This window comes from Castor canadensis, chromosome 10 (genome assembly GCF_047511655.1).
Source record: "Castor canadensis chromosome 10, mCasCan1.hap1v2, whole genome shotgun sequence".
NCBI classification, from domain to species: domain Eukaryota; kingdom Metazoa; phylum Chordata; class Mammalia; order Rodentia; family Castoridae; genus Castor; species Castor canadensis.
The window spans coordinates 130,416,067-130,442,859 of record NC_133395.1 but is presented as its reverse complement, the minus strand read 5'-3'; the positions used below and the strand labels follow the sequence as shown (position 1 = coordinate 130,442,859).

Here is a 26,793-nt window from a genome sequence, read left to right as displayed (position 1 = left end):
ACAATTATTCTAACACTGGTGATTACTTCTGTGTGTTATCAGCCACCAACCAATAATTACTCCCAGAAATAAAGCCTTGTTCTCCCCCCACACCCCCAAAAATAGAAAAAACAAGCAGATATTAGGGATTGTGCCTCTGAGTTACAGTTACACTCTCCAATCTCTGCAGGTTCAAGACTCACTCAAGAAGCACTTATGACTCCCTCAGGACTCTTGAATGTACCTTCTTCCCCAAGGGGCACCTTGCTGAGATCCATTTGGGAAATGCCAGAGTAGATAAAACCAAAGAAATTTTTTAGGAGATTAGCTAGTATTAATGAAGCACTAAGACCAGCCCAAACAGATTCCTCTTCCTAAAGCAAGGCCCTTTCTCAGCAAGACTACCTGAGAGACTCTTGAGTCAAAATGTTTAAAACAAGTGCCCAGGACCTTGATACTCAAAGTGTGGTGTGAGGCTCAGCAGCCAGTCCTCACTTGGGAGATATAAGAACTACAGGACCTTGACCTCTAGACCTACACAACTGGAACTTATATTTTAACAGGGTACCTGGTGTACCTTACAGTCAAGGAGCCCTGGCGTGGAAGCCATGGGCTCAGATAAGGAAGTCCTAGCCTCCATGTCTCCCTCTGTTCCAGAGTCATACCAGCCATCCTTAGGTTGTGGGTGTCATTCACCACAGCATAGAGATGTACTGCCACATCACTAACACCACCCACCCTGTCCCTGCCGAGGGATGTTGTCAAGGGCTAGAGAAGTATCTGAGGTTCTTGTAGAAAAGCAGCACTACTACTAAGAGTCTTTTCATGAGTAAAAGCAGAGGCAATGAATCCAAAGGTTTAGAAAGCTCGTGACGTATTTCAAACTAGACTTTTGACATCAGAAGACTTTACATCCATGCTTAAGTCCACTTGAGCTTTTCTGAGCATCTGTTACATTGAGTCTACTGTTTGTCACTTAGAAATACAGCACCAGGAAGTCACCACCTTGCCTGCCCTTAAGGAATTCATAAGTCATCAGGACCATAAGAACTTAGCTTTTTGTTTCTTAAACATCTCCAATTCTAGCTCTTTTGACCAGTGATTACAAGGAAGTCCTGGTGGGAAGGTGGTTTCCCACTGTGGTCTTTTGCCTATGGTAGCTCAAGTGTCACCTGGTTGTGTCTATTCATGAAACATCTCCTACAGTACACTTGCCAGTTTTGGGAGCAACTGTCTGATGTTGTGAGATAGAAGAGGCTGTGTCGGACTACCTCAAGACTGCAGTAGGGTAGGGATTGAGTGGGCTCATGCTGGATCCAGTGTGACAGTGTAGAGATGGGGGAACCTTTGAGACATTTAGCCAAGTGGGAGGTAGTTAGGTTTTGGGGGCATTGCCTTGGAAAGGATTAATGTTGGTCTCACAGAGTCCTAAGGAAAGTGAAGCTATCCCCTCCACTGGGACTCTTGCTTTTCTGTCTTGCCTCTCTCCTCCCTGTTCGTACTGTGCTCTTGAACCTCCAAAACCATGAGCTCAGTACACCTCTTTTCAGAATAAAGTACCTAGTTTCTGGTATTCCATTACAGCTACACAGAATGGACTGAAATGCCCAGTCCTCCTAAGGATCACTGCAGCCACCCCCCAGCAGGGAATCCCATCAGTGAACAGTAGCTGTACCTTCAGAGTGTCTTGGAGTTATGTGTATAAAGGGCGTCTCATCAGTTTGAGGAGATTAATACCCCAGTTCTAGGACTAGAGTTTCCTAAAGTGGACCCACTTCTCAGCGAGCCTGGCATACACCTGTCACCCCTGCTTCCCATAGGATTTCTGAGAACGGTCAACAGTCTCTCTTGTTCTAACTGTGGAGTTTGATTGCAGAAGGATCAGGTTTGTTTTCAAGAAGGGGGCGCATTTACTTATTGCCCCAGTTACATTAGAACAAAGCCAGCATTTTGAAAGGAACAGCTAAGTTCCACCAACATTATATGCAAGTAGAATGTATATGAGAGTGTTGGGATATTATTGAAGCCAGTACAGAGAGAAAAACAGATGTTCTCTCTTTTAAAGTACACAGAATGATCATATTTAGGTAAATGTCAGGTCCTTATGATTGCAAAATTGCTTAGAGTTAAAGGGATTACTCTCAAGTATACCCTGAGAGCAAGCAACCAAATAATTACCCATGAATTTTCAGGTACTGAACACCTGCTCTAGGCCTTCCTATAGGCAATTAAGAATGAAAATAGATGTCTGAAGGAGGGCTTTTCCTTCATCTATTCTTTTAATTTCCCCTGTGATTCAACAGTAGCATCCTAGCCATGCTCCAAAGCTGCTGTCACCTATACTGTTTTGATGATGTCATTCTGAGACCAGAATGATAAGGGAAGCTACAGTTTCAACAGGGGGATAAAATGATCTGTAACACTAAGTAGACCAATTAATGGGAATTGGGATTGTCCTGAAGGAAATTCAGGAAGCTCGAGCCCATCTGGAAAGTTCTCATTAGCCTGTAAGGCACCAAGGCTCCTTTAAAGAGCCTGGTCTGCCCTCACTGATTCAGCCTCCTCAGGACTCTTCCAGTACAATCAGAATCTTCACCATTTTTGTAGTCCCTCTTGCACAGCAGGACAGTCACACCTGCTTGCATGGCACTCCCCCTCAGATCTTTGCAGAACTCAGTCCTTCAGAGAAGTTTCCTTGACCACTCCTGTGACAGCAGTGGACAGTGTTATCCATTTGTCTGTCTCCCATGAGAGGCAGGCTCTTCTATTCCTTGTGCCTAAACAGTGCCTGGCATATAGTAGGCACCCAGTATTTAGCTACCTATATCTTGGTTGAAAGAAGGAATGTTTTGTTGCCCTGTCTCAAATTTAAGGTCCTTAAGAGAAAATGCAGTCATTTTAGAGACGTCACCACACCTCATATAACATCTTAAATGGAGGTAGAAATTCTAGAGATAATTTAGAGAAATATATGCAGCAGTCCTGAACCAGTAAAGTGAAGGGTTACACATCCAGGAGCTTCAAATTAGCGTTTGGGATCCCCGAATCCCTTTTCATTAAAACGGCTGGTGCTGTAGCAGAGGCTGAGTTACCAAGATGGAATGGTTCCTCTAATACGCCTAATTGAAAAAGCGTGTCCCTTTCATCTGTAATGCCAGGCTTAGCTGTTCTTTTTATCAAACAGTGCATCTAGACTAGTAAGCAACAGGATACCAGTGATGCGGGTAGCTTTAATCCAGATAATGTTAATACATTATTCATACCGGTTTGATTAATGGTCTTCTGTGAAATCTTATCTCCATCATCACAGACAGATATGTATTGATAACCTCAGTGCTTTCAGCCATAAGCTCGACAGTATAAGGCTGGCGCAGAGGCAGAAAGAAATGTTAGCATTTACAAAGCACCTGGTAAGTTTGAGGAATTTCAGTTTCCACTGAGTCCCCAGATACTGTGTTTTAAAACTGTAGGATGGCTGAGAAGTTTGCTGAAGAGACTTTGCCACCTTGCCCATTAAATGTGGCAGAGCCAAGCCTATTTTCATTTAGATCTTCATTCATCCTTGGAATCTCAAGTTCATTTGTTCAGTCTTATTGAACACCTACTGTGCACAAGATTTGAGGCTAGACACTGTGTTTACTGCACAATTCATTTTTCTACTACTAATGCCTCCTGTGATTCCAGCCAAGGTAAACCATGAATCTGGATAGATCCAAAGACAACAGCAGCTCTTCCATTTCTGTTTCTCAAGAGCTTCTGGAAATTTCACTCTGTGCTTCAACCACTATTGCCAGCCTCTCCTCTGGTGTGAATACCACCCAGAGACACTGAACACCCAGGGCTAAGTTGTGTCCTATGCCTTCTAAATGGTTTTCTGGCTTTCATTTAGAGTCTATAAGAAGGTCCAGATAAGGCAAAGAAATGTAGCTCACACCATCCCATCCCAACATCAGTGTCAAGTACTTTCCTAAACTCCAGAGCACTCTTTGCTTATTATTTGATTATATGCTTTGCCAGCATTGGTTTCTTCAATACCACTCATCCCTGTAAAACACAGACCACTTCCAAGATGGCCACCCATTCCCAGGGTACTCCACTTAAACCAGAATGGCACTGCCGTTCTTAGGTCTGTTTTAAAGATCAGTTCCTAAAGTTTTGCTTCACAACGAACTAGAATTGGGGGAAGAGTAGAAGAGCAAAGCTTTGACATACTCAGGGCAAGTTTTTCTACTTAAAGTCAGTACTTCCTTCACCCTTCCCTTATGCATGATCTGTGTCTCACACCAGAGCCAGGCCTGGCTGGACCACTTGCCCATGTGAAGGATGGAATTTTCCCTTTGCAATATTTAAATCAAATACAACCAAACTGAGAATATGATATGACAGCCTTTCCCGGGAGAATCTGTGACAGAAGTCAGAGGCTAAATGCATTGTTGGTGCACACCCCATTCTGGAGGGGCCTTCGAAAACCATGTCTATCAGGGAGAAACCTTAGCAGTGGAACCGTCTTCTCTCATATGCAAAAGCATCAGGCAGTTAGCATTTATAGAGAATATATTACAATTATGATTGTGACCAAAAGAGCTTTCAATTTTGGCATATTTGCACATACATAATGAAGTACCTGGGGGCTGAACGTGAAATTCACTTATGTTTCATATGTGCTTTATACACATAGCCCAAATGTAAATATGTATAATAGTGCACCTATGTTGTGAGATACACCTAGCACATGAGGTCTGTAAGGACTTTCCAGTTGTGGAATTATGTAAGCACTCAAAAAATTTGCAGATTTTGGAGCATTTTAGGTTAGGGATGCTCAACCTGTACTAGTTGCCAACCACATGTAGGGTTGGCGACAGACAGCACATAAATTAAGTAAGGATGCTGAGTGGTCATTGATTTAACTATCAGCAATTCTGGTGAAAATATTTCAAATTGTTCATCACATGACTAATCTATTTGTGGTAAGAAAATTGATTATGTCAAAGGATTCAGGAACAGTGTACCTTCCACCCTCCTGGTTGGCAAGCAGACACATAAAATTCAGAGCAAAGAATTGCCTGGCTAAGTTTCCATGAGATGGATCTTCAAATAGGCTCATAGTTTATGGCTACAGAACCATGCACAAGTCATTGGAAGAGTGGGTGGCTGCTGACTTGGCCTGTTAACACTTTCAGGAGCTCACAGTGTCCTCCAAAAGCTCCCATGGTTTTCAAAGTTGTGACTTCATTCTGAAGTGCAGACTAATTGGCAACACAATAGCACTCCCTGTCCTCGTGTGTCCCATATTTGGGCTCACTTTGCTTTTTCTTACTTAATCTGCACTAACAGCGGCTGAAACTAATTTCTCGACTGTAAATACCACAGCTGTTGTGGAAAACATTAATTGCACACTATCACATTACTCTCCTTTCTTGGATCAATTTATGCGTAATCTGCTTGCAAGTTCTATGACTGAATATTAAGGGAACGCAATGTGAAATAACCTCACCAAACACACTGGAAACATTTGTACTGAAATAGCTAGATGGCTGGGGATCTGGAAACATTATCGTTCATGGCAGACACTGAAAGAATGCTTTTTAAAAGCTCTACCCCTGAGGTCTTGACGCTGAGTAAAATATGGGTAATTTTTCTTTGGGAGAATCAATAAAATAACTATTTTCAAAATGACTTTATATTGACTGAAAGGTCAGAAATGCCCCGAGCATTGATCCTGTGTCCATAATCACTTTTTGTTCAGTAAGTTAACCGGCTCTACACAGTCGAATGCAAGGAAACCCAGTTCATCATTTAAACAAAATATTTTCCAAGCATTTGACATCCTCCCAGCTCTCACTGCCTGCCGGAGTCTCACCAGGAATGTTTTCTTTGTCTAGGAGGTGGACCTCTACAGAATGAACAGCCAGGACAAGCTGGGCCTCACTGTGTGCTACCGGACAGACGACGAGGATGACATTGGAATTTATATCAGTGAGGTACAAATGCTAATTTTTAAAAAATTACAACATCAAGCCTGAAACCCTAACTCTAGCTCCTGTGGAAATCTTTGGGAAGACAAAGACAAATGACTTGTCCTCTTCAATACATCCGCGGAACTGCATCTTTACACGGGGTTAAGTTCTAATGTCAGCACATACAGCAAAATTACCCTTGAAACCGCAAACCAACCATAAAATGGGGCCGTTTACATGGTTTTGTGTGTTCAGCCCTGAGGGAACAGCAAAGTAACATTTCCTAACTCGTGGTCATTGAGTGGAATGGTAGACGGAATCACACTTTTAAATCCCTCTCTCTTCCTTTTGGCAGACTACATATCATTCAGTTCATACAAGTTAAAAGTCATTTATATGTACTGATCAGAATACATTCATGAAAGCTGTTTTAATCTTCACAGAAAAGGCAGTCAAAGCAACTGATTTCAATACAGCCACTCTACAGTAGTACATGCCTTCCTGGCGAGCACAGAAACCCTGTTCATCAGGAAATAACATTCCTCTCTCCGGGCTGGACCAAGAGCTATGTCTGCTACACTTAATGACTATCCACAGATATCCCACACCTACCCAGCTTTGCATTTTGCATTATTACATTTTAGCACATCCCTTCCATACTTATTCCCACTTGCCTCAATTAGACTTTCTGTCTGAAGTTATTCCCCAAAACTTAATATAGGCAGTGGGTAATCAAAGTAGGGTTACTGGTCAACATAATGAAGGGTACCCTTTAACCTGTTCTGCATTACTGATTTCATTTTAATTACTACGTGTGCAACAGGAGTCAGCTCTGCCTCCTCCCCGCTCCCTGCCAAGCTCTGCAGAGCTTGCATGACGCTGTATAATAGGGCTGCCGGGTGGGGAGCTAACAGCAGGCCCTTGAAAGGGCTTGGAAGCAGATTGGTCCATGTTTGTCTCCCCATGCACGAACCCTAAGTCTTGTTTATGTCTGTGCGAAACAGAAAGATAGGGATGGCCTCTTTGGAAAGCACTCTTGTTTCTTTTCATGCATGTCTGAGGTCATGCTGAGATGTCTGCTGTGTGTTTCAGATTGACCCTAACAGCATCGCAGCCAAGGATGGGCGCATTCGAGAAGGAGACCGAATCATCCAGGTAGGTCCAACCAGTGGTCTCTTGGTGTGCCTGTCACCAAAAGGATTCAAATAATAGTTCAGATGGAAATTCAGGAGAGGTTTAAGAAACCAGGGACCACAAACTGTGATGTATAGTGAGGAGCAAGTTAAGTAAAAGAGTGAGCAAATGGAGGGAGGGGAATAAAGGAGAATGATGGAGGGGGTGAATTCAACTATGATATATTTTTATAAATGTACTCCCAGTACAATAATAATAAAAGAGTGAACCAAACTGGGAAAGCAGATGCCAAAGGTGTGGTGAGGACAGAGAGGCTGCCCCATCTAAAGAGGACCCAGTGGGACACAGACCAGTGCCCCAGCATCACTGAAATCAGACTAACAGTTTGCAGCTTATGAACCAGGATGAGTCTCACCTTAGGTGTCTTTGAAAGATTAATTTTGGACCGAGCACTTCAAGGTGGCTCTTGTCTTGACAAATTTAGCAAAACTGATTGAGACATCTTCCATTTCAGGACTCAACATTTCACAGTACTGTCGGCACATCTTGGGGCGGCAGCTCTACCTTGTAACCTACTGTTCCTTTTAGGTCCCATGAGACCATTTATTTCTCTTGCAGTCTTTTTTAATATCAGAAATTGAGATTCTAGGTTTCATTATGTTCCACTCACAAGAATTAGCTTTCTGCCTCTTTTCAGTATATCTTATTTCTAATCCACTGGGTTTCTTTTGCTCATTACATACACACCATGTAAATTTCTTTCTGCTTCCCCAGTCTTTAGCCACAACCTCAATTGCTGAGGCTTCTTCCCTAGGAAAGGGACCTCCACTACCAAAGAGTCAGAATCCCCAGCACACCTCCTTTTCTAGGTTGCTACAGTTTTCTATTAACCTTGACCCCTGAGAAGGAAGGAGGAAGAGGAGCCCCATTTCCCCCTGGGTATTTCAGGGTTGGTCACGCCATCCAGTGAAATCTCCCCTTTTGCTACCTCTTGGTGCCTTGGCATGAGGTGGTGAAGAGGTGAGAGCCTTGCTTCCCGAAGTGGAACCATTGTGATGTTACTTGGAGGAACAGCACCCCTGGGGCTAAGACATGCAAGCAGAAATCCCAGCAAAAGCTTGTCAAGAGTCACACCCTGAAGTGTCAAGCAGGACACAGAACACCACATGTAATTCCATTCCCGTCTCTGCTCTCCACCTCCCTAACATTTTCAGACCCACTGCTGCCTTTTCTCCCATATCAGTAATGATTCTTCCCTATGCTCCACTTATCCTCCTGCCTAAATGTGGGGTCAGGTTAAAGTGCTCAGTTGTGCCCTCTACACAGCAGAACTTTTTAATCAAGTCAACTTCTAGATTCTTCCACATCATAGTTGCCCCATTTGTTACACCTGTGGATGCTCTGTCATAGCGCAGAGAAGCTGCAAGGTCTTTCCTTCCCCAAGCAACCCGGAAGGTCCATGTTCCAACTGTGAGTGGGTAACAAACGCAGACCTAAAATAAGACAGAATGCTTTTGGACGATCTAATCACGCAATTGTCTACTCATACCCATGTTGTTTTTAGATTAACGGGATAGAAGTACAGAACCGGGAAGAGGCCGTGGCTCTTCTGACCAGTGAAGAAAACAAGAATTTTTCATTGTTGATTGCAAGGCCTGAGCTCCAGGTGAGTCAGCTTCCTGCAGATGAAACCGGGTTTGTATTTATTTCGAAACCAAAACTCCCATCTTTCAGAACAGTGCCCGGTTTGGAGTCAGAGCTTGAAGGTGCTTCGCACCCTGGGAAGGTAATTGAACTTCCTGTGGTTTAGAATGTATTTTATGATTTACCTATTTGAGGCTGCTGACACGCCCCCTTCATTCTACAGTGTGTGCACAGCATGCTCAGTAAAGTAGGGACCTTAAGTTGTCTGATGTCCCCAGGCCTGACAAATGCACCAGCCTGGATCTGTGCATACCCCATTTACAGAGTGTGGGGAAATAGGTCTTCCAAAAAGGAAAGAAACATTGATTGATAGATATGAATGGACGTTCAGTGATCACGTCATCATTGTCCAGTCCTGCACAGAGCACACTTCCTATCAGTCAGCCTTTCTGGGACACTGATGTTCTTGGGGTTCTAACATTAACCAGAGAATGTAGATTCTGAGTGACAGGTTTCAGAGGAATTCAGGCCCAAGTAAGCTGATCCAGAAACCCCCTCCTTCCACAGAAGCCATTGTGAATGTGGACCTGGTGGTGGCTCTCTTCACTTACTACTGATAGTCGCTCAAAAAGTGGGCAGTACCTCTGGCAAAACAGTCCAGGGGCAGTGACATAGAGGGTGTCTGATTTAATGCAGATGGCAGCGTCACAACCTTGTAATCACCCAAAATCACGTAACTTTTTCTTAAAGGCCAGATAATATTTATTTGACTTGGGTGGCCATATAATCTCCATGGCAATTGCTACAGTCTGCCATCGAAGCCTCAAAGCAGCCATCGAGGATGCATAACAAACGGTCATGGTTGTGTTCCATTTAATCTTTTCATTAAGAAAACAAAAACAGATGGTGGGACTGTGAATTATAGATGACCAACTCCCATGCTCTTCTAAAAGGAAAAAGGATAAAGGCGCAATGATAATCCCTGCCCACACCAACCAGCGACAAAGAACCCTTTCCAAATTATCAGTAAACTTACACAGGTGCCAGTCAGCACGAGGCATGGCTCCATGCACCTAACCCTCCTACAGTGGCCTTCTTTACCAAAAGTACCTGGTGTACATGAAAAACGTGCCACCCTGATAAAAAATAAATAAAAGTGAGCACTGGAGCCTTCCCAGGTATGGTGTAGGATCAGAGTCTCTTCTGTGTAAGGACTGTCTGTGTGAGGATGCGGTAGTTTTGCAGGCATCTTGCTTTTTGATGACTCCTGGAGGGAGCCCCAGAAATGTCTTTCCTTGAGAGAGAGAAAATCCTTAAGGCACTGTTGGTCACTTTTGTCCCCAGCTGGATGAAGGTTGGATGGATGATGACAGGAACGACTTTCTGGATGAGCTGCACATGGACATGCTGGAGGAGCAGCACCACCAGGCCATGCAGTTCACAGCTAGCGTGTTCCAGCAGGTAACACCCCTGAAGTCCCCACCCCCCAACAAACAGAGCGTCAGGAAAACAGCTCCCTTCAAGATGCTAAGGACTATCAGAAACCCACTCCCCTTGAAGATGGCAGGAGAGCCTCTTAAGTGCTTTTCTGTTTGCAAGAGGGAAATGCAAGCTGGTATGCTCTCTGACCCAGCTTTTAAGGCTGAGCAATAATGGCAAGGCACGTGACCTTCTGATATTAGGAAAACGTGCTCTTGTTCACACAGAACATTAAACAACTCCCTGTGTTTAACCTGAGTTGTCCAGAACCCTCCAGCTCTGTCCTATGCTACTGCCAGACTCAGAGCCACAACTACTCGCGTAGTGGTTCCTATCCACAGTGAGTCATTTAAGAGTTAGACCCACTCATTGAGATAGATACATACTATTGTCCCCATTTTACAGATGAGAACGAGGGTGAGTGGCCTAGACACAGGGAGGGAGGGCTGGCCAATTCTTAGGTGCCTGACCAAGTCCTAATATGAGATGCTAGACAAACACAGCCTGCCCACTCTGAAACATTTGCCCTGCAGAGAAAGGCAAGAGGAGGCTCCTGCTCCTTAGGCTGCCCTCACCATGACCGCTTGTTCTTTTTGCACTTTGTGTAGAAGAAGCACGAGGAAGATGGAGGGACCACAGACACAGCCACCATCTTGTCCAACCAGCACGAGAAGGACAGTGGTGTGGGGCGGACCGACGAGAGCACCCGCAATGACGAGAGCTCAGAGCAGGAGAACAACGGTGACGACGCCACAGCCTCCTCTAACCCGCTGGCGGGCCAGAGGAAGCTCACCTGCAGCCAGGACACCCTGGGCAGTGGCGACCTGCCCTTCAGCAACGAGTCCTTCATCTCGGCCGACTGCACGGACATGGACTACCTGGGCATCCCCGTGGACGAGTGCGAGCGCTTCCGCGAGCTGCTGGAGCTCAAGTGCGAGGTGAAGAGCGCCAGCCCCTACAGCCTGTACTACCCCAGCAGCCCCCTGGACGCGGGCAAGAGCGACCCGGAGAGCGTGGACAAGGAGCTGGAGCTGCTCAACGAGGAGCTGCGCAGCATCGAGCTGGAGTGCCTGAGCATCGTGCGCGCGCACAAGATGCAGCAGCTCAAGGAGCAGTGTCGCGAGGCCTGGGTGCTGCACCCCAGCGCCTTCCGCAACTACGCGGCGGCCATGGACGTGCGCCGCCACGAGCTCTCGGACATCACCGAGCTGCCCGAGAAGTCCGACAAGGATAGCTCGAGCGCCTACAACACGGGCGAGAGCTGCCGCAGCACCCCGCTCACGCTGGAGATCTCCCCGGACAACTCGCTCCGGAGGGTGGCCGAGGGTGGGCCGTCCCCCAAGAACCTGCTGGCCATCACCGAAGACCCCGAGGTCGCCCCCCCAAGCTACAGCCCTGGGGCCAAGGAGCTGGACCCCAGCCAGGCCCTGGAGAGCAAGGAGCGCCGCGCCAGCGAGGGCAGCCGCAGCCCCACGGGCAGCCCCAAGCTGGGCGCCTACCTGGCATACCCGCACTCGCCCTACAAACACGCGCACATCCCGGCCCACGCACAGCACTACCAGAGCTACATGCAGCTCATCCAGCAGAAGTCGGCCGTGGAGTACGCGCAGAGCCAGATGAGCCTGGTGAGCATGTGCAAGGACCTCAGCTCCTCCAGCGCCGCGGAACCCAGGATGGAGTGGAAGGTGAAGATCCGCAGCGACGGCACGCGCTACATCACCAAGAGGCCCGTGCGCGACCGCCTGCTGCGCGAGCGCGCGCTCAAGATCCGCGAGGAGCGCAGCGGCATGACCACGGACGACGATGCCGTGAGCGAGATGAAGATGGGGCGCTACTGGAGCAAGGAGGAGCGCAAGCAGCACCTGGTCAAGGCCAAGGAGCAGAGGCGCAGGCGCGAGTTCATGATGCAGAGCCGGCTGGATTGTCTGAAGGAGCAGCAAGGCGCCGACGAGCGCAAGGAAATGAATATCCTGGAACTGAGCCACAAGAAGATGATGAAGAAGAGGAACAAAAAGATCTTTGATAACTGGATGACCATCCAGGAACTCTTAACACACGGCACAAAATCTCCCGACGGCACTAGAGTATACAATTCCTTCTTGTCGGTGACGACTGTATAATTTTCACTTGTGCGCTATGTACATAAGAGAGACCACTACCGTTGGGGTAGAGATTCCTGCCTCGTTCAATGCGGCAAGTTTTTGTATATAAGATAAACACGGCCATCATGTTTATAGTCCAAATTTGCCATCCCTCCAACTTTGGGTGTCGTAGCTCTGTGTTAAGTGGAGGTAAAACACACCCTTACTGTTTTGGAAGGCAATATGAAACAGCTTTTTTTCAAACAGCAACGGTACTTTTTTACTTGCTACCTTTTACATAAAGTGTTTAAATTTCAAAAAGATCTTTTACTAAGCATACTTTCACAGAATAATTTGTTTAAACTATATTCATATAAAAAAAAAGTTAAACACGCTTTTTTTCCTGCCTAAAACACAAATACAACGTCCACTATGTATTTTTAACGCAACTCTATTTTATAATGTTACTTTGCTGAATGTGTTTCATACCTTGTGATCTTTAATATATGACGTGGGTCAAGGTTCAACTCAAAACCAACAAACTCTGTGGCTAACAATTTAATACACATAACCAAACCAGCAGTGTTTAGAGTTGGAAGATACAGTAGAACATTTTTTCTGGTTAAGGTTCCCAAGAGAGTGTAACAGTTTTAACAGAAAGCAAAATTCCATGCAGCTTTAGGGAAGTTTAAAGCATGTTTGCAAAGTTGCGGCCTGTGGGAAAATTTTGCATGTACAGGAAAGTGTCAGATGGAGTCAGTTTGTGGAATTTTAAGTGCTCATTGTAGTAAGCCTTTGCTTTGTAGATTTGAAGGCACAGACTTATCCAGGCAAGTTCATGAAATCACGATTAGTTACAAACAAACATTAAGTAAAAATGAAGTTAAAATAAATTATTATTTTCTATTTGATATGTTTTGATGTGATTCCTCATTTTGCCGTGGTACTTATAAAATAAAAGCCTTTTGCAGTGTTGAATTTCTTCCTTGGTTGTATTACCTGTTACCTCGAAAGTATTTAAATCTTTCAGACCATCTGATTCCTTCAACCCAGTAACAGATGTAAAACCAAGTTCTACCAGCAGAGAATAAGGAATCCAATACAGCATGTGAGCTTGTATTCTGACAGCCAACTCAGAAGGCTTCAGCCTGGCTCGGTATCCTATAAATAAGAATGGTAATGAGCAAGTTTATCAGTCAAGGTCATGTGTCTTTGGTTTATTGCAGAGATCACTGGTGGTCAGTAGTAACTAGCAACTCTGAATGGCTGGATCTAGCTTTCCATTTCTGTGACATGCCTGCAAATAAGATGATGTTTGCATAGAATTATGGGGGTCACCAAATGGATGGGCTTCAAGCCTGGTCTCTTTCAGGCTACCACACTCACCAGATTCCTAAGTGAAGAATTTGCTACAAAACATTCCCTAATTACACTGTTTACACCAATTTCAGCTATGATACCTACTGAAAAATGACAATAAAGATAAGATTAGGAAGGTTCTCATTTTCACTTGCCATGATGCCAGACATCTGGTTGACTCACTGATTTAATTGAAATTTTGATTGAAATGGCAAGGTATTTTCAACGTCTCAGACATCAGTTTCTTCCCACAGACCTGTGGAACCCAGATTCCTCTTTTGGTCCCAGCATCATAAGACTAATGACTAATTACACTTGTAATAAAATAACTTAATGAAAATAAAACACTGAGATGCTTATTCCTCTCTATTAAGATCTCTCTTCATTACCTCTCACAGAAGCAGGCACTGCTCATTACATCTGCATAATTCTAATCAACTCTCTAAGGTGAAGTTTGTGCAGAGAGGACTATTAGGGCCATGGTGTCACAGTAGTCTCCAAATTCAAATTCTGAGACACAATTGAATCCTCAACTCCTAAAAGAAGCTTCCCATCCCCAGCACTCTTGCCTAGAAATACTCTTGCTGTCTTTCTAGTTAATGTTGGACAGAGAACACGACCAGTCAGATGAGTATAAACTGCTATAAGGCATATAGAAGCCTTGTTCTGTGGGGAGATAACTTTCCTCCCTTTGTGTGTTCTCAAGGCAACATGGCCGCCAGAACACAGAGCATCAACCTAAACAGTTGTGAGGTACCAGAATCAAGGAGGGACTTCTGATCTGGGCTCCCTGAGTGCCTGTGGTCTCAGGGGTCAACCTGAGAGGTAGACAGATGTAGCATTCAAACATTCAAATTCAATTCTAGATCCTTTGATTCCAACTTATTTTTCAAATCACTTCATCACCTATCTACCTATGGTTCATTCTAAGTTGCAATGTAATCTGAGATTTCTCAATAGCAAGTCAGCTTTTAAAAAGTTAGAAGAGACCTAAGAAAATCACTCTTGTCAATTAGCAGAAGATTGGAGAAGGCAGAGAAATGCAAAGCTCCTCATTAATAACCAACCTGGGCCTGGAATTTGGAACCAACACTTGGCGCACACATCTCTTATCCATCAGCCCATTCACACAGGAGAGGTAGCGCTCATGGACAGTCAACTTCAGTGTCTTCAGTCCTGTGCCCTCAACCAAACATACGTGCTTTCACCAATGGATGCCTCAGACAGAGCATAAGCCAGAAACATGAATCTGCCATTTCTTCCACAAGCCTGTGCTCCCAAGTGTCCATACTGCAAGCATTTCTGAGCTGGTGATGGAGTTGACGGACTTTCCTAGCTAATGGTGAGGAGGTAATTTGTAGCTTCAAAAGCCATTAAGGTACAACCCTATATTCTTTGTGGTATAGCATCTACTGTCACCTGCAGGCCTTTCTACAAACCCTGCTGCCAGTATTTTATTTGTTAGGCCTAGTTAAGAATGTCATGAAAGCTATGGATTCTCTCTGCAGACAAAAAATATACTGATAATATGTAACACATAAGTTATGTATAATTTAGGAGGCTTCACACACACCCCAAAGTCCACTCATGGACTCTTTCTACTTGTAACAACTCCAAGTTTAGACCAACTAAATGTGATACCTTTGTGGGTTTATCTCCCAAACTTTTGCAGGTTGCATTTTATAGCACTATTTGATTTGAGTGCCCACTTTTAATATCAAAGAATACGTTTTTCTTATTAGAACTATTGTTTGAGGTTATTAAAAGTCAACTGGTCACTAATACCTATCATCTTGCAGGCATTGTGCCAATGGTTTTGCTCACAGCTAAACAGATTCACAAAATACGAGTGTAGATTCTCAAGTCTCTACAGCAGCCACTCTACTGGCTGGATGACTCTGGTTTAAACTATTTCTAGACTACAAAGGGAAAGAAATGAGACGTGACTGTCTAGAGCTACACTGTCCATTGTAGTAGCCCCTGGTCACATCTGGCCTTAAACACTTAAAATATGGTTAGTCCAACATGGGCTTGACACCTGGCACTACAAAGAAATGAAAACTGGTTAGTCTAAATAGAAATAGTCTGGAAAAAAAAAACAGATTTCAAAGACTTCATTTTTAAAAATAATACAAAATATTGCAGTAATTTTCTGCACATTGAAATGTTTTGCATACGTTGGGTTAAATTCTTAATTTTAATTTTTTTACTTTGTAACTTAGATACTAGAAAAATTTCATACACAGCTCACATTGTACTTCTCTTGAGAGACACAGATATAGATGGTAACACTTAACCGCATCACCTTTCCAGTTCCTGTTCAATTCTTCAAGGCCAGAGGCTCCATCAACAATGTAGACTTTGCATTGTTTGCATAAGAACTTTGCCCAACTAATGCAGAGATGTGATTTGAACCTGCAGCATGCAAAGCCAAACTTCTCCCTCTCACCACTGGTCCTCCACCCTCTCCTCAAGAAGCAATCCCAGTATTTGTAACACTCATGATTAGACTAAAAGAAATTGCTTCAGAGTGACAGGCATTGCACTGAGTGCCCTTCAAGTTCTAAATCAACCATATTCTAACTCCCCTGACAAAAGCATGCGACACTGTGTTCAAACAGCAACATGGGGCACAAATTCAGCTTTTTATCTTTCAAATGAAAACAGGAGATCCCAAGCAGCAAGAACCACAAACATGAGGTGGGAGGACTGCGTGTCACCTGTGGAATACTGCTTGGAGGGCAAAGGAGGATTAAGAACTTAAGAAAATTTACCAAATAATCATCGACTTCCAGCCTTCACAAGTAGGTTACAGGGTACTGGTTAGCAAAATTGCCCAGAACCAAGAAAGCGAAGCCAGCTCTGCCTTAAGCAATTGCAACTCCCACTTTTGTTTCTCAATTGTTTTAGCATTTGAGGATTTCTATGCCACATCCACTAATTAAAAAGACATCACTAAAAAACGAGGTAAGATGCAAGAATTCTCCCAGCAAATGCTGAAGTCTTCGCTTTTGATTAAACGTGCGTTCCCTTAAGTGATTATAGAACAGAGTGTGGTTATTGGGGTTTCGTTCAGGTAGGTTTTTCTGTTTAAATGACCCATTTTTCTTTAGCTTCTACTTGCAACTTATCCTGAAAGGTCACAGTTTGTGTGGACCTGTGATTTGCCTGGAACATGGTTCCCTGTCCAGTGGTAGAAGGCTGACTTCAGTGCACCCAGCATCACTCAAAAATGAAAAATGGTGCTACTGCAGATTTAAACTTGCTCACCAGAGTTGCTAAAACCCTCAAACACCAAATAGCACTCCCTAGACCTCATCAAAGTTTCTCAAAAATAAACCAAGTGTAAACTGTGTGTGTTTAGACCTCTTTTCTTCAGGTGCTGTCCCCGGTGGGACAGGTTTAATGTGGTTCTAAGGAATCTTGGCCACCCCTGTGCTAGCAGGAGCTATGTCAGAAGCCAGAAGATTCCTCCAGCAAGGAGTTCCCATGTGCACACTTGGCTTCGAGCATTGGAGACTTTTCCCAAAGCTTAAAGTCTAGTGGGAAAGAAAACAGTAACACAATCATCACACAAATGCTTATAAAATGCCAACAAGATTGATGTGGGGACAGTCAGAGGGCCAAAGTCACAGATCAGAGAGAGTCTCCTGAAATATTTATGGCTGAGTTGAGGTAAACGGAAATTAACTAGACAAAGACAACGGGTATATTCCGTGCAGAGGAACAGCATATACAAAGGTCCTGAGGTAGAAAAGACATGAGTTATTGGAACCAGAAAAAGGCAGTCAATATGACTTGATATCAGAAGGCAATGAAGGAAAGAAGAGAGAGGATTTTGTGTAAAATGAGGGGGCATGTTGGACGGAGCAAAGTCTCTACTTGACCATAAATACCCATTTGATACAGCCAGCACTTATTGAGCACCTAATATGTACTAGAAATTATGCTAACTGTCCTGTATGCAGTAACCCCCTTAACCATAAAGAGTGGGATATTATCCTTATATAGCCTCTCTCTAAACAAAGAAGGCATAGAGAAGTAACCAACTGGCATGGAGCTGGGGCGTGGGAAGTGATGCCACTTGTTTCTGATCCCTCTTAATCACTGTGCAGGGAGGCAGCCTCTCCAAGATAGGGGTGTGAGGAGGGAACTTATGGATTCCCACCCTGTGTGAGGCTCCGATTTTCAGCAGAGGCCTTCTGGCAGGTAACAGGGCGACCATGTTGTGCTCTGCCTTTTTCCATCTCTGTGCTAAATCTCTTTATAACCAGGTTGCTGCCTGCTTCTAAGCCCCAGGAGACATCAGACTGAGCAAGCTTCAAGTGGGTTGTGCTGCACAAAGTCAGCCAAGCAGACCACTGGAAAATCCTTCTGCCCCATCCAGGACTGTGTTCTCCATGAAACACAGCTCAACAGCATAGAAGCCCACCTCACCCCCTCCTCCCCAGCCCAGGCTCTCCCTGCCATCTCTTATGCTGCCCCAGAGACCTGTTCTGATAAGGTGACCCACTGAATGCATAATGAAAGAACCAATTTAAGTGCCTTTAGTGCCACACACCGTCTGATTGTCTACCCTGGAACACGTCTCCTGAATAGTGCCTTGCTGTGTACAGTAATGGGGGTGACTCCACAGTGAAGGGGCGTCTGGCAACCCCTGCTGCCTCCCAATCAGGTCTTCCTCCACCAATAATCTCCAAAGCCTTGTAAGCAGAGGCCACCAGGCTCCAAAGGCAGTGAATGCTGCCACCATAAAGTGGTTTCACGGACCCAATACACTGGAAGCCCAGGTATCAGAGAGGGGCTAAATACATTCCTAATTAGAATTTCAGCTTTCCCATTTTCTTCAAAGCAGGAGTTTCAGACATGGAATGTGGGATTTGCAAATGCTGAACAAAGAAAGCAAAGCAGTGTGTAGAGATTCAGAGCTGAGCCTTACGGATGAAGTCGATTGGGTTCTGGTGGAAATGGTCCTCTGAGAACCGCCTCCAAGGGACCCATGCCTTCATAGCAGGACCCTGTTACTGTAAGCATATGGGCACACTCAGCCTCAGGACTCTCTGCCACCAACATTTTGATAAAAGTCATCTTGAAGAAGACTTCTATTTGGCCAGCTTTTAAAATCAGCTGCTGAATTTTTTGGCTCCTTTTTTTTTGACCCAGCCTTTGTTTCTATTTTTAGTCCATCCACCCTCCTGTTTCAGCCCCTCCTTACTAATGTCACCTCTTTAACACTTATGGAAGGCATCATGACCTTATTTTCTTTATGAACAACAGGGACAATTGAGAAATGAGGCAGAGTTCATTCCTTCCTGTAGCAGCCAGCACCATTCCACAAGTATCTACAGCTCTTTGGAGCTGAGCAGTTCAAAATATGTCCAAGGGATGAATGTGTTTCTTCAAAACCAGAATAGCCTAGTGGATGTTCAGCCCTATGATGAAAACAGGCCTGTGAGGATGTCAGGTCCACTACCAAGCTCAACCCACACGGTCAAGGTCTCAGTGGACAGTAAGCAATGTGTAACACATACCTTTCAGTAACACACTGGGGGATCTCAGGAGTCAGAGCCCCAAACCATCAGCCAGTAATTCATATTAAGCAAAATGCTTCTCCATCATTGGCACAGAGGCCTGGTTAAAGGTCCAGAGGAAGAACAAATTTTACACAAAATTTGGGGGTTCAGAGAACCAGTGTGCTGCCTACAGCAAAGACATGATAAATGAGGACTTATTCTCTTAAACCATAAAGACTTGGACTTGGCAATAGATTCTTAGCTAAAATCTCAAAAGCATGAGCAAGAAAAGAAAACAATATATAAATTGCTCTCAAACTTTTGTGCACAAAAGACTGTTATTTAGAAAGTAAAAAGACAGCTGTAGAATGGAGAAAAGCATATATGAGTTGTACATCTGGTAAGGGTCAACTATCAAGAGAACAGAAAGAAATCATGTCCTATTCAATTAGGGGCCCACCTTAATCCAACTCAATAACAAAATAAGAAACTAATCAAAAAATGGGTCAAGGACTACAGTAGATTTCTCCAAAGATGGCAGTACAGATGGCCAATAAGCTCATGGAAAGAGGCTCACTACTCATTAGGGAACTGCAAACGAAAGCCACAACTACGCACTGGGTTGGGTAGCACTGAAAATACAGACAGTAACTAGGGCTTGCAAGGATGAGGAGAAGCTATAACCTTCCTGCGATCGTAGTGGGAATGTAAAAATGGCACAGCTGGTCTGGAAACCAGTTTGGTGGTTCCTCAGAAATATACAATTGTCAGATGATGCACCAATATCACTTTTGGATACAAAACCCAAATAAAATTAAAAACAGAGATTTGAACAGCTATTTTTAGACCATATGTTCATCACTGCTATATCCGCAACAGCCAAAAGATTCAAACAACCCACAGGTACATCAACGGTTAAATGGATAAACATAGTGTGTGATATACACACAGTGGAATATTATTCAGCCATAAAAAGGAAGTTATGATACCTGTCACAACATGGAGCAACTTGGACATTATGGAAGTGAAATAAGCTTGACATGAAGGAACAAACACTGTATGATTCTAGTTACATGAATTATCTAAAATAGGCAAATTCATAGAGACAGTTTAAAATTCATTACCAGGGCTGCAGAATTATTGCTTAATAGACACAGAGAGGAAGAGAAGGAAGAAGGGAGGGTCATTCTCTCTCTAGAGAATGACACATAGAAATCACCTGATTGGCTTATGTGGGCATGGTTTTGTGGCCTCACGGGAAAATTCCATAGCACACACTTCCCTGTATCACACCAAACATAAAAAAAGGAGGGACTTCTCAACATGAGTTCTCTCACTGCCCAAATTCTGGAGACTCTAAAAAAGCACCTGGAGGTTCCAGTGCCATAGGGACTGTGCTTGTAAAACTGCCCTCCCTTGTGTTAGCCATTCTGTCCTGTGGACACCCACCTCTCATGCTTTCTCTCTCCTCTCGTGACCGTGCCTGCTTTGTAATCTTACTCTTCCATGGCTTGACCCACTTTGCTCCGCAGTCACCTGATTGCACCTGAGAGATTTGTACCAGCAATGAGAAGCTCACTCAAGGTCTGCCAGTTCTGCCAAGAGTTCTCATGGAAATGGAAGAGACTGAATTACAAAGGGCACACAAGGAGGAACAGAAAGAGAAGCTCTTCCTTGCAACCATTCTTCCTGCCTTCCCCTCTTCGAGTTTTAGAGAGTATCTGTGATGTGTGGGCTCCTGGGGAAAAGGCAGAGACATTCTCCCCTTCACAGTGCCCATTCCAGGAGGCAGAGAAAGAAATAGGAGTAACCCAAGGAGGAAGAGGAACAATTGAAAATCCTGACAAGGGAACATGCACAGGAATGAAGGAGCACCACCCACTAAACCAGGGGCTCTCAGTTAAGGCCCCTGGGCCCATTTCACCAGCAACACCTAGGATATTGTTGGAAATGCAAATCCACAAGCCACACTCCCGACCCACTGAATCAGACACACAGGAGAATGGAGCAAGCCATCTGTGTTACCAAGCCTATCAAATGACTAGGATGTGTGCAGCAGGGAGTTTTGTTCCCCCACACTATTACATCACATGCACTTCAAAAAATAAGTTAAATAAATCAATGAGCAATTAGGGCCAGGTAACTAAGTTGGATTATTAAAGAGGACATGTCTAAATATTTCATTTGAAACCCAAGGTCGAAGGAAGAACCAGCCATGTAGAGCGAGGCAGGAATGTTCTCTGCTGACTAAAATGGCAAATGGGAAGGCCCTGGGGCTGAGAAGCACCTTCTTCCATACCAGGCTGTCTGACAAGCCACATTTTGCACTTCAGGAGTCCCATGTCTGAATCTGGGGTCTAAGATCTTAACCAGGAACACAAGGATATGTATCTTCTTTGCTTGATGATTGCTTAAAAATGTCCCTATTCTCTGAGAACAATTGCTTTCTTGTCTGGCTGTGCATGAAAAACCACCAAGCAGGGCCACGCTGTAAACGAGGTCATCACTTACAGGGGCTGGCTTGCTCTGGGCCAGAATGAACTCTCAGTGACCTTGGACACAGGGGCTCCCAGGTGTCTCCCACTGAGCAAGAGCAGAGAGCCAGGGTTGCTTGCAGGGGCTCTGATTTTCAACCATTTATTCTGAAATTAACCCAGTCCTCAACACTGTGAGACAATAAACAAAGACTGCTCCAAGACAAATTCGAGCCAGTGTCATAAAAAGCTGATGAAAGACAACATAGAAGAGAAAGCAGTGATAAACACAACCGAAGTGATTCAAGCCTCCTGGAGCCAGAGCAAGGGAGTTGGAGCCAAATTACAGCCAATACTTAGTCATCTTTAAGACCCAGGTCCACAGTGGGCATTGCACAAAGCCAGCAAGCCAGAGAAATACGGAAGCAGCAGTTTAACACCTCACCCACATTTACCTCTATCCACAAGAAGAGAAGCGAGCTTTGTTCAAAATTACACCCACTGAGAAAATGTCCTTCCTTTCACTGCTTTATGTTTAAAATATCTATGGAATAGCAGTAGAGACAGTTTTTAAAGTTAAGGACAAAGAATAGATTATGCTGTGGATATCCTTAAGACACCCATTGTATTTTCACTTTAGCAGATTAGATGAGGAGTTAGTTAACTTTTTCTGTAAAGGGCCAACTACTAAATATCATACAATACGTGTGCCAGAATACAAATCACAGCTACTATGTAGGTACTTACAGAAGAAGAAAGGAAACTTCTCCATTTTTTGATTGATTAATATGAAGTACATGCATATATTTTTAGTAATAATAGATCAACAAATGAGAATAATGGATTTTGGGTGTGGTGAGGATAACAGTTTGCTTATTTATGGTTCAAAGCATTTCCTACCTTCAAATTGGTTACCAACACCCATTGGTAAAAACCATTATTATCTCATGGGCCATACTGAACCAGACAAGACAGCAGCTGGATTTGGCTCTGGACCATTCTTTGCTAACTCCTGACTTAAACCATGTGTTAAAGTTCTCCAAAGACACAGAACCAATAGGATATGTACGTGTGTGTGTGTGTGTGTGTGTGTGTGTTTGCAAACACATAAGATATAGATATAAATGGAGAGAAGGAAAGAGGGAGACATATTTGTTATAAGGAATTGATTCACTGAGTTGGTGAAGGAGGGAAAGTTCCAAAATCTGCAGGGTAAGTTGGCAAGTCTGGGACCTGGGGGAGCTAAACATCTCAGTCCCCAAACTGGTATTTCCAAGGCACAGGAGAGCTGTGCTTCAATTTGAGTCCAAAGGCAGAAACAAAGCTGATGTCCCAGGTCAAAGGCCATTAGGCAAGAAGAACTGTTACTTGGGGGAGGGTCTGCCATTTTGTTCTCCTCAGGCCTTCAAATGATTGGGTTTGCTCAGTAGAGTAACGTTGTTGTAGTGTAGATGAGTACCCAAAATATTTCCAAACCTTATGGGAAACACGCAGAGTCTCTGGTGCTATACACACACGACATGGGTCTCCTACATTGTCACACGAAGATAATGTCCACAGCCTTCCCTTCCCTTCCTTCAACTTTCCTTCAGGAGTGGGTCATGCTGTGGTACTGTCATCATCCTGGTGTTCCCCAAAATTCACTATTATGGTTTGAACTATATTCCCCCTGTCCAAATTCATATGTTGTGGTCCTCACCCTCAGAGCCTCAGAATGTGAGTATTTGGGGTTTTATAATGATTAACAACAACAAAAAAACCAGATAAAATGAGGTCAGTCAGTTGCACTCTAGTTCAATATGATGATGCCCCTACAGAAGGGGGAAATTTGAAGACAGATATACACAGGGAGGATGGCAAGTGAAAAATAAAGACAGAAAGTAAGGAGTACTTCCAAAAGCACTCTCTGCCAAAGATTTCTGGCAATGCACCCAAAGCTACAAGAGAACAGCACAAATTCTCCCACCCAGCCCTTGATCTAAGACCTCTGATCTTCACAACTAAGGGCTTTCTTGTTTCTGCAGCCCTAGCACTTGAACTCTCAGTCACAAAATGGGTGCAAACGTCTGCCTTGGCTTCCATCATTTCTGAGTGCTATTGTTGGTTTCTCTCCAATAGGACTTTTTGCCTGATCTTTTGGGTGGCTGTTTGAAAAATTAAAAGAACCAAGCATAGGTCCATTCCCTCCTACCCCCTGCCAGACAAGAATATTGAAGAAGATGGTGGGGCCTGATGAAGCAGAGACTGGGAAAGTCAAGGCCCACACAGGAAGAAGAGCTCCACATTCCACATGTTAGAAGATGGCAGGGCCCAGGACAGCTGCTTGCCCACTGGCCTACCTCAGACCCACTGGACAGAAGGGGCTAGCTAAGAGGAGGTTCTTATGTCAGTGCTGGACCAGGCCCAGCCACACAAACACCTAAGAAGCAGAGGTAAGAAGATGCCTCACAGAGCTCAGAAAGTGAGTGACACTTAGCAGAGAATTCAGACAGGCACCCCTAAGGCACCCACCTCAAGTGGATGGTGGCCAAGTCTACAAGGCTGTCACGGGGCTTCCTCTTCTCAACACAGCATTTAGGGTTCGGCTCTACTGAAGGGACCAACAACACAATTATACTATTTTCAAAATATTAATTGATCAAGATGCTAGGAAACAGGATCCACTAGAGTTCCATATTCTGAAAACAATAGAGATGTTGCATTATCTAAGCAAAAAATATAAGGAATTTAATGACTCTCAAAACACACCAATTTCTTTTCATTGCAAATTCTGTTTTGTATTTCCTTTCACAACACCTGATTACATCCCTGAAAACAACTTATTAAGGAACATAGCTGGGAAATGCTGGTAATGAATTTAGAAATTTTTAGAAAGACACAAGGAAGAGAAAGCAATGTCAGTTAACATGACGTCAGCCAGAGTCAACAACCACTCTACTCTGTATAGAAAAGTTTGTCACTGCCAATTTTATCTAATAGGTCCCTACCTGGAACAGAAATATCTGAAGTCTTCCAGAACCACCCTCCAATTCTCCCACCCAAAAGAATCACACTGTCACTTAAAGATTTGTTAGGCAGGAAAAGCAAACAATTATTCAAAGTAGAAAGATTTAAAGAGCTTACAATGTGATTAGCTTTGTTGATAAAAGCATGGCATTAGGTGACCATAAATGGTTGATAACAGCCTCCTGCTGGCTGGTGTGACAGGATCAGAAAGCAAATAGGATAGAATTGTTTCTTATTAGTGTCCCAAAGAACCCTTTAGCCTAGGGCACACAGATAACTGTCTACTTGGAAGTCTGAACTACATATTCATGTGAGTTTTATCTAGTCCCTGGACCATGCAGCCACAAAATTAGAGTGATGGAGACTTTCTTGGTTGGAGCTCTCTTTCAAGTTCAAAAAACTTGGATCAGTGGGACTACATGGTCCCTAAGGACACATAGCGGGGATAATTCAGTCCCCTTGCTTACCATCCGGTGCTTTCTTCTCTGCACCACCCTTCTGGGAATGTGGTCTCTAAGGGGACTGTCAGGTGCCTAGGACAGGGCGGTGTTCTTCTTTGTACTTTCTGAGCACCTACTATGTGCAGGCACTGAGCGAATTCCAGCTGTTCTTAGCGGGTCCTCAAGGTCACATACCTGTGTGCAGGTGAGAACACACTCTGTGAGGCTGAGTGAGCTGTACAAAGTCTCACACACACAGCAAGTGGCTGGCTACGTACACATCAGGACGCGTTCCAAAACCACTGTCATGTCCTGTCTTTATAGCCTGCTGAGTACTCAGAGGTCCAGGATACCATTTAAAATAATCTAGGGAATATCTTAGGGAATATCAGAGGCGGTGCTAAACTAACGACATAGATGCAGACCTCGTGAGGTCACTTTGCCTTGGTCCACATGTCCTTGCCAGTGTCCACCGAAATGTTCTCAAAAACAGTCTTCTTTTTTCCATCATGCTGGAGTGAGAGCAAGCTATGGACTCTCTAGCACAAGAAAAGATATAAAAAAGCATTTCTTTATTTTCCTAGAAACTGAGACACACTGTTCAGTTTATTTACAAAAATAGGACTATCATTCCACAAAGTTTTTCCACTTAAAAAGCGGATGTTTCTACACCTGCTGTAGACATTCTTCCATATCAGTGACTAAACAACTGCTTCATCCTTGTTCACGAATGATAGCACAACATCACAGAGTACACCATGCATTCAAGCAAGCCATGAGAAGAGCAACCGAAATTGCTGCCAATGTTTGACTACTCTAACCAGCACTGCAGTAAACTCCCTAGCAGAACCTCTTTGCACCTTTGGTCAATTGGAATCAAACAGTAATCCCTCACTTGGAAGTACATTTCCATTTGGAAAGGTACCACGTCCAGGAAGGTTGGGCTAACTGACACCCTACTTGAGACAGTCAGATGTAGAGTTGCTGTAACGACTTAAAGGGAGGAATGGTTTATGTGGGCTCACAGTTTCAGAGGGTTCAATCCAAGACCCCATGCACTTGGGCAGAACATCACGGTGATAGGGCATGTGGCCAGAGGAGCTTCTTTATCTCATGGCCAGCAGAAAGCTGAGAGAGAAAGAGGGGAACAGGCCAGGGACAAAATATCTCAAAGGACCCTCCCCAAGTGACATACTGCCTCCAGCTTTGTCCCACTTCTTAAAGTTTCCAAAACCTCCCCAAATGGTGCCACCAGCCAAGGACCAAGTATTCAATCCATAAGCATGGAGGAACATTACATATTTAAGCCATAAACTTCCACCCTGGCCCCTAAAGGCTCATGTCCATTTCATAATAGTCAAGAATTCCAACAGTGTTCAGTCCAGAGTCTCTACTGAGACTCAAGGCAAACTCTTAGCTATGAGCCCCTGTAAAATAAGAAACAGAATAAACATTCCCATTCCAAAATGGAGGAGTGAGGGAGGGCATAGCAAGGAGAGTTGGAATCAAAGCAAGACCAAAACCCAGTAGGGCAAACACTATAACCTATAGCTCCAAGTCCAGCATCAACGGTATGTAGTATGGGATGTGGGCTGCAGAGATCTTGGGCAGCCTCACCCCTATTTGTACACACATGGTTGCTCTCTTAAGCTGGCTCTGCTTGTTGCCTGTGGCTTTCCTTAGCAGACATTACACACCTTTAGTTTCTCTAACTTCCTGGAGTCTCC

General features: G+C 44.2%; 1 protein-coding gene across 3 annotated transcripts in view; it reads left to right on the top strand.

The window, feature by feature from the left end:
• The window catches only part of Pdzrn3 (PDZ domain containing ring finger 3), a 226,661-nt gene extending 213,409 nt beyond the window's left edge, over positions 1-13,252 (top strand). For all 3 annotated transcript variants that reach the window (XM_074044249.1, XM_074044251.1, XM_074044250.1), the window contains 5 exons: positions 5,862-5,960; positions 7,029-7,091; positions 8,635-8,736; positions 10,059-10,175; positions 10,802-13,252. In XM_074044249.1, coding sequence (XP_073900350.1) covers positions 5,862-5,960; positions 7,029-7,091; positions 8,635-8,736; positions 10,059-10,175; positions 10,802-12,313 — 1,893 coding nt within the window. In that variant the 3' untranslated portion in view covers positions 12,314-13,252. The remainder of the gene's footprint in view (positions 1-5,861; positions 5,961-7,028; positions 7,092-8,634; positions 8,737-10,058; positions 10,176-10,801) is intronic.
• The last annotated feature ends 13,541 nt before the right edge of the window (positions 13,253-26,793 follow it).